The sequence below is a fragment of the Talpa europaea genome, assembly GCF_964194135.1.
Source record: "Talpa europaea genome assembly, chromosome: 9".
Taxonomy (NCBI): domain Eukaryota; kingdom Metazoa; phylum Chordata; class Mammalia; order Eulipotyphla; family Talpidae; genus Talpa; species Talpa europaea.
The window spans coordinates 29,001,543-29,010,084 of record NC_140076.1 but is presented as its reverse complement, the minus strand read 5'-3'; the positions used below and the strand labels follow the sequence as shown (position 1 = coordinate 29,010,084).

The following is an 8,542-nucleotide window of genomic DNA, read 5'->3' as shown; positions in this document are numbered from 1 at the left end:
GCCCCAAATTTGCTCTTCCCCATCTCAGTAAATGGCAGCTTCTTTTCTCTTTTGCAGCAGTCATTCACACTTTTTCACCCTCTTTCTTTCACACTTTTCAGCTTAGCCATCAGCGGATATGTTAGCACTGTCTCTTTAAGAAGCACTCAGAATGCTCTGCCTCTCCACAGCTGCTACCTTGGTCTACAATCATCATCTCTATTTGGACTGCAACAAATTGCCTTCTTTTGTTCCTTACTCTCTCTAGATTCATTTTTCCACACAATAGCCAAAGTGATCCTCCTCTCAGCTTAAAGCACCAAAGATTTCCCCAAGTCTTCACGGTGGTCAATAAGGTCCTTGAGATCTGGCCCCTGATGCTTATCTGACCTCATTCCCCATCTGCTCTCCTCTTCTCTCTCAGGTCCAGTCACACCAGGTCCTCCAGGTCAGTCCTTCCTTGTGGCCATTGCACAACTCCCTCCCTTCTTGCCAGCCTGTAACCAAATGTCCCCTTATCACACAGGCATTCCCCATCCCTTATCATATTATAATTTTATATTATAATTTTATATTATAATTTTATCATATTATAATTTTTCTAATAACACTTATCACTTCCTGACATTTTATATAATTACCTGTTGTTGCTCCCCTACACTGGAGGGATAAGGTTGGCATAGGAAATACAGAACACAGTTAAATTTGAATTTCATATAAACAACCAATTAACTTTGCAGATGCCCTAGATGCTGCATGGGACGTACTTATACAATAAAAAAAAATCATTGTTTATTGGAAATGTAAACTTTACAGACAGTCCCGTTTTTTTCATGCTGCTAAATCTAGCACAGGAAAGCAGGGACGGTGGTTTATTCACTGCCGTATCTCCAGCGCTTGAAAGCTCCTGACACATAGCAAGCTCTAAATAAATATATTTTGAACGAATTCATGTGTTCGAACGGGTGATTACTCTGTAACACGTCTAAACTTTTAATAAACAGGGGGCGAGGCAGCGGGGCGGAGCCTCCAGGTGGGGTAAGTGCAGCTCACGAGTGAGGGCCAGGACACCTGGTAAACTTTCAAAGCAGGTCGAGCAGCTGTGCTCTGTACCTACCCCCGCCCCAGATCATCAGGAAACAAAACTCGTCAGGGACTCAGGTGAGCTGCGCGTCCCAGGTGGCTCTCCTGGGGGCGTGGCCTTCCCGCAAGGAGGGCGGGGCCCATCCCTCCCCGGAGCCCGGGCCCCGGGCCCCTTTAAGGCCCCGCCTCCCCGCCTTCCCTCGCGCCCAGGTGTGACGTCACCAGAACGGCAGCCAATGGAAATGTGTCTTACTGGCAGGCGGCGCCGGCGGCCGCTGCCAAAGGGGAAGTGAGCTGGGGCTGGAGCGATGGCCCGGGTTTGGAGCCCGCGGCCGCCGCCGCCGCCACCAGCTTATCGAGAGCACCCGTGGCCGCAACCGGAGCGGGAGCCGGAGTCGCGGCTGGAGTGGAGGCGGCGCGTGTGAGTTGCCGAGAATTGCCCGTGCCGGAACACCTCAAACTCTGCGCGGGAGCGCTTCAGGTGGGCTGAGCTGCGGTCGCCCCTCAGCACCGCCCCCCTCCTCCCGGCCCAAGGTGCACGGCTGGGGTCTCCCCAAGTGCGGGTCTGGCACCTCCCTAGCCAAGCCCTCCCAGCTGGGCTCTCAGTCTTCCTCGCTCTCGGGCTCCCTTCAAACTCAGGACGAAGGCCGGAAGACGGTAATCATCCCAGACCCGGGCATTTTTTCGTGCCCAGGCTGTGTCGGGGTTGTAGCCGCTAGGAGCCTCCTTTTGCTGCCACCTCCAGCTAGCGAGAGACCAGCGCGTCCCCTGTGTCTCGCTCTGTACTTCCTCCTCTTCTCCCAGTCAAGAACAAGTTTCTTTTCCCTCTCCATTGGAAATCCTACCCAAACACCCATCTGTATCGTTGCCTAGCTCCTGAAGCACCCTTAGAAAGATTATCTACTTAATCAGGAATGAGAATCTCTCATTCTTGACTTCCTTTCCCCTCGAGAGACAAAGATTGCTTCCCTTAACACCCTCTTAAGTAACTCGTACTCCATGCCCAGAGCCTTATCCATTTGGATCACCAGCTCCCTGGCCATCTCTATGTGACTTCCCCTACCCATCTGAGTCACAGTTTCCTCTGGTCTCCAGTCTTCAGCCCCCCAGCGGATCTGGTCTGTCCCACCCCTGGGTGGGAGTGACCAGGGGGCTCTAGCCCAGGATTCCCAACCCTGGAAGGCAGCTCCAAGGCAGCAAGAGAATTGGGCGTCGGGTACGAACCTGGCAGCTCAGGAGTGGGTGCTCCACTCACCCCCCACAAGAAAATGAAAAAGCGCAAAGAGCTCAATGCATTGATCGGCCTGGCTGGGGACAGCAGGAGAAAGAAGCCCAAGAAAGGCTCAGGCCACCGCCTGCTTCGCACTGAGCCTCCTGACTCAGACTCTGAGTCCAGCTCCGAGGAGGAAGAGGAATTCGGTGTAGCTGGAAATCGCTCTCGCTTTGTAAAGTGAGTTATGCAGTGGTGAGGGGTGGGAGGAGGGGGGAAAGGCAGCACCTTGGACTACCAGGGCAGTAAGTTGAAGGGAAGGAGGAGTTCTTAGGAAGAAAAGGATGTAGGCCTTGGAAGGTAAAGAAGGAACAATCACCTTAGGGAAAAGAGTCAGGATCTGAATGAAGGACAAGTTAGAGATCTGTCTCTAGAGTAGAGAGAAGCACTGAGTCTAAGGTAAAAGTATGAACTTAGGGAATGTTCCAAGAGCCCAAAGAAACCAACTTGGGAGGAGCAAAGAAACTAACATTAGAGACATTAAATCAGAGAAGCTTTGGGGACTGCACCTTTTATAAGAGTGTAGAAGAAATAGGGACCTTTAAACTGCAGATTATTTTTTGCACTCTAGTGAGTTTGAGTTGTTGGTAACAGGGAAACATGGTGTGGGACAAATTATAGAAAACGTGAGCCTTGAGAGTAGATGGAGGGAGGGGAAGATAAAGAGGCAGCTTTTCTCCAAACCACTTTTAGATGGTGCAGCCACCTAGATAAAGTGTGAGCTTTGAGGACAGTGGGAATTGGGATTCATGGTGGGAAATGGCTGAAAGGGGCCCTCAGACCCTTTCAGGGCACACACTACAAAGAGTTTTACTGAGGATGTAGATGCATGGTTGGAGTCTAAGAGATTATGTCCTTAGAGGATTGTTGAGAATGTCAGCATCCTTTTATTTTTTTAAAGGAAAAGTTTTATTTTTAATGAGCTTTGTCAGATTAGGTAATTAAGGTTAATTCTGGGGGTAGGGGGAGAGAATGTGAAAGTCTGATAAAATAGAACAGTTCAACTGGAATAGTTGTCCTGTTGGATTAGTTTAGTGCCTGAATGCTGTTTGAAATTTAGCGTGAAATCGAAACCCCTTTCTACCTTTCCTTCCTTCTAAGCTGATAAACTAGAGTGTGCCAGGTGTCCACTTAAATCTGCAGTTCCTATTTCTGGTAAAACGTGCTCAAAACTTCATGAAGTTTCAGTAAACTGAAACAAGGTGCCCTGGAGTATATGTTGAAGAGAGAAATAGATAGGTCATTAACAGAGCAGTGTAGATTTATAGAGAAGCTCTGGTCTTTACACTTTCCTCACTGGAACTGGTCTCTAGACTTGAATTGATAATGATCGCCATGAGCTACAGTGCTCACAGGTGCTTCCTGTGGTCTTTGGGAATACCTTCTATGTCATGTGGCATTTGAAACTTTTGTAGCCTGTAGATGAACTCTTCACAGGTCACATTTAATCATTTCAACCTGCTATACAGATTTAAGTATGTTCCCTGATAAATCAACTGTTTACTCATTAGAGAAGATGGGGTTGCGTGAGGACACATGTGTGCTATTTCCAGTAGAGCTGTACTCATGCTCACTTCTCCTGCTTGAATTTGTTCTTCTGATTAGGGGAGACTATTTACGATGCTGCAAGATCTGTTATCCCCTCTGTGCTTTCGTCATCCTTGCCGCCTGTGTCGTGGCCTGTGTTGGTTTGGTGTGGATGCAAGTTGCCCTGAAGGAGGATCTGGATGCTCTCAAGGAAAAATTTAGGACAAGTAAGTGGTCAGCCTTTTCAGAGTATACTTTGGATCCTTTTCCAGGTTTTTCCAGGCAAAATTAAGAGTATTGTCCACTCTGATAAAGCAGTTACACATTTTTTAGCTTTTTTATACTTTTTCTAAGGTGTCAGCTTGAATATGTTAACAGCTATTTGTTTTGAAGCCTGTTTTTAAACAGAAAAGTGCATGTTTTATGCCCCATTGGGACAAATAGCAACTGAAATAATGGGACTATAGTCAGTGCTTATGTTACAGAAGGGAATGCCAGGTCCAAGAGTCTAGAACCTTGGTTAATCTCCACCTAGACCACACTGGACAATTCCCTTTCTCTTCACAAAGCCATTTGAGGAAGAATGTGGGGTTATTTGTCAAACATTTTCCTCCTAGGAAACGATAGAGGAGCATAGGAAGCAACAGTAATAGTAATAGCCAGTATTTATGAAGTGCTTACTGTGTACCAAGTCACAAATACTTGTCTTGTGAGTCTTTAAAGTTTGATACTTTTTTTAAGTTGAAGCGTTTTATATACTCTAGGTTATAGTTGTATTTTACACATCTAGAGTACTTTCTTTTTTCCCCCCAGAATTGTATTTGCATAATAAGCTTCAACCAGATAAAATCTAAATCTCTTCTGTTAGCAATACTGTTATCTTTGATTCTGGATTTCAAGAGTTAATTTTCTTTTTTTTTTTTTTTTTCCTACTATCAGTTTTTTTTTTTTTTTAATTTTTTTTCTTTTATAGAGGCATGTTTTTATTTATTTGTTTGTTCGTTTGTTTCGTTTATACATGCACTGGGTACAGTCAGAAGCGCGGGAGGGTGAGAGAATTCACCAGAGCCAGAGCGGGGAGCAGAGCAGGCAGAAGGACCGAAGCACACTGCTGAGGGGAGCAGCGGGCGGCAGGAGAGGTCTGCGCGCCATGCGGGACCCTCCTATGGTGGCCAGGGAGCAGCCGGGAATCGAACCGGCGCCGCAGAGGCTGCGGGCAGCTTCGCAACCCAGCGCTCAACCGCTGCGCCACCGGGGAGGCCCTCAAGAGTTAATTTTCTAAGCTAAGGACCTAGTTTCCAGTTAATCTCAACTACTCTAACCTTAGTAGTGGCAGGGGACTGACCACCAGGCTTTTTTTTTAAGGCCATGATGAATCTGGCCCCAGAACTGGAATTAGAGTTATTTCCTTACTTTCCACCTTAGGCCTTAGGAGATCACAACATCCTAGCTTTCCTTTACCCCAACTTCTTTTTGCTAACTTCAGTTCTTTCATTTCTGAACCTACGTAAGAACAGTTAATCCTTAGTGTGTTAATGATGTTTCTAGTGATACTCCTTAAAAAATATATTGAAATATTAACCTTGATTATCTTGAATTTCTGATTCAGGGAATGGGGTTGGGTAAGCCACAATTTTCTACCAGAATCACCCTGACCTATCTTTTCTCAAATGGTGGAATCAGAATACTATGTGAGAAAGAATTTGTCTTCTTAGCAATATTGCATGGTGTTTTTAAGGTCAGTGTTTTATTTGTAAGTAATAATCAAAACTTGCAAACAAGGTTCTCAGAAACAATGTTTACTCACTGAAGACAGCTGTCTGTGCCATCATCTCTCAGTAATTAGTTGGGCCTCCTAGGTTTATGCTACAGCTTGTTTTGATCACAAATAGCAATTGTTTATTTATATACTTCAAGACATTACTCACTTCTATCCTCTGGGGATTCTTTTCTTTGATTGTTCTGTGCCTTTGTTTATAGGACACTTGTGTAATTTATACCTTTGCTGAGCTTTTCAGAGAATGTCTTTGTTTCAAGATACATATTTAAAGTGTGTATATGTTATAGACCTGGCAGGCAGGCAGTCAACACGTACATATTAATCACTCATTAACACCAACCCCTGGAAATAATATATTCAGAGGATGCCAGAAATTATACCCTGATCTATAAGACCTGCTTTCTACCACTACGCAACATTCCCCTTGGACCTACATTTGTTAGCCAGCTGAATGAAGCAGATTTAGATTTGTCAGTCGAGCTGTTTTTTGGCTTTTGTTTGCCAGTACTTACAGTGTCTAAAGCAGGACTTCCCAAGAGAGGTTAGGGGATGGAGACTATAGCCTAGTCAGTTCATAGGCTGGCCTGCTGTGGACTACTTGCCCAAGAGTTTTTGTGAAAACCACTGTCTTGGCTAAATGAAGTCAGTCTTGCTGCGTTTAAATGATCTTTCTTTGTATTATGCCGCTGCTTAACATATTTTTCAGTAAGTTCATTTTTTCTTGTTTTTTAAGAGGATAGTGAAAGTCACTGACTGAGATAAGACCTCCTAGCCTTAATGCCTTTTTGGGAAATTCAGAGCCCCTTGTTCTTTATTTCAATAAATTTTCCAAGACATTGTAAGAATAGGAGGCAGGATTGCTGAGATGTCTGAAATAGAAAACAAAGCAGAGAGGCTTATTATTTCTCCTTGTGGTCAAGATGTAACTTGATTCTTAAGCTAAAAGTACTGGCTGGCCTTGAAACTCTTAGTCCAATATTCTTTTTCCAGAACCAGGTACTTCAGAAGATGGCTACAGTTATTTTGAGGAAGATTCTGTTCCCAATCATCCATCTTTGTCACTCAACTGTGATACAAAGTGAAGGGAAACTATGGTACAGAGTGAAGGAAAAGAATTTAGAAGAGAAGGACAGTACTAATAAATCAGGCATCTCCTTTTCTATTCAAATAGGCAGAGTAACAATTTGGTCATTTAATGCAAAACTTAAAAATGGCCTTGTGTTAACAAAGACATTAGGATGTGCATGCCTCTGACAGCCAAAGTATACCAGCAAGAATGCTGGTCTTTGGAGCAGAAGGTTTGTTGAATCCTAGCAGCTCATACTTGTGTCAAATCACTTATTCTTTTTGAGCCTTCATTTTCCCACCTGTAAAACATAAAGAAGTATTAATACTACCAAAGCACTATGGGCAGTCCTCTGTTACAACATCTGTCATAACTGTATAGTAATTCCCTGAGGCCACCTTGCTATCCATAGACTGAGAGCTTCGGGGTCTTTTGTGTGCATTAAGGCTGAATGCAGATCTGGGCTCAATAGCAAGTTGAATAATTGCATAATAATTTATTGAAACTAAAAAGGCATATAAATATAAAGTGTTGCTATTTGCACTATGTATGTTCTATCTGAAGGGTTTATGCAGAACACTCCATCAGGAAAAGAGCTGGTTAAGCTTTCTTCAGTATTTATATATTAAGTATGAAATCGTTGCTTTCCGTGATGAAAGAATATTGAGTTAGCAATCATGTGTTATTTTTTTGTTGTTTTTCCTCCTACTTATGTAATAAAGTTGCCCTGATTGGGCTTGTCTCTCCTAAAAAGCCCCAAATCAGATAAGGAATATGATCCTCTCTTGGCTTATACAATCCTCAGGATCCAAGGTGTTCAAAGGGCTTGTCAGCTTTATATGATTATTAATAATTGTAACCCAAGTTATGTGTTTGTCTTATTTCCTCTCCCACTTATGTCTTCTACTTAATTCTTAGAGACTGCAGGAAAGAAAGAACCTCACACCCACACTTCACCACCCCACCCCTCACACTCCCTTTGAACATTTGACCATCCAAGAATAGCAGACATGTGTGGGATGAGTTTTTCTTCACAACTTAACTGAAAAATGTAAAACAAATGCAGCAAAATTCTAAATGCTAGCACTAGTAAATGTTGTTACCGTATAAAATGAACATACTCTGCATACCATGTGTAAATCAAATGTTACATTAAAAGCACTTAAGGAAGTCTTATTTATTAAAAAATTCTTTGTCACATACTTTTGAAAATTTAGTTATCTGATTTCTTGTATTAGTATTTCTGAATTTTCAGATACTGAGCTTACTTGCCATCTGTATGCCACGACTCCCTACTTTTGTGGGACTATTGAAGTTTGTTTATTTAGCTTAAAAGGATAATATTCACTCCATTTCATAACCTAAATTATTTCATGGACAAGCATTTGAGTGCTTTGGTATAGCTGGCACTGTGGTAGGCCCTGGGAATACATAAAGAAATAAGACCTGTTCTCAAGCAGCTCTCTGTCAATCTGATGGAAGAGACACAGATATTTACAGCACAGTGTGTTAAGTGCTTGGGAGTTTGGAGTGGTAAAGAGTGGTGCAAGATGGGGGCCTAGCTATTTGTGCTAAATCTTGAAAGGCATTAATTTGGCTAAAAGGTGATAGGCATGAAGAAGGGGCAAGCAAAGGGCATCTGTTCAGAAATAGCTTGTGCAGAGTCACCAAGGCTTAAAGAGGCTGGTGTGTCAGGAAAATCAACTTGGCTAGAAAGGAGATTGGAGAGATAAGTGATGAGAAGCATAATTGGGACGCAAGCAAAGGCCCGCCTAAGTCAGTCAGTAATACTGAGTGCCTGAAAGTGCCAGGCATATTCCAAGTGCTGAGCCTACAG

General features: G+C 43.5%; 1 protein-coding gene across 2 annotated transcripts in view; it reads left to right on the top strand.

The window, feature by feature from the left end:
- Positions 1-2,330: 2,330 nt before the first annotated feature.
- The window catches only part of EFCAB14 (EF-hand calcium binding domain 14), a gene marked incomplete at both ends in the record, with an annotated part of 32,857 nt that continues 26,645 nt past the window's right edge, over positions 2,331-8,542 (top strand). For both annotated transcript variants that reach the window (XM_084241566.1, XM_084241565.1), the window contains 2 exons: positions 2,331-2,512; positions 3,938-4,086. In XM_084241566.1, coding sequence (XP_084097692.1) covers positions 2,331-2,512; positions 3,938-4,086 — 331 coding nt within the window. The remainder of the gene's footprint in view (positions 2,513-3,937; positions 4,087-8,542) is intronic.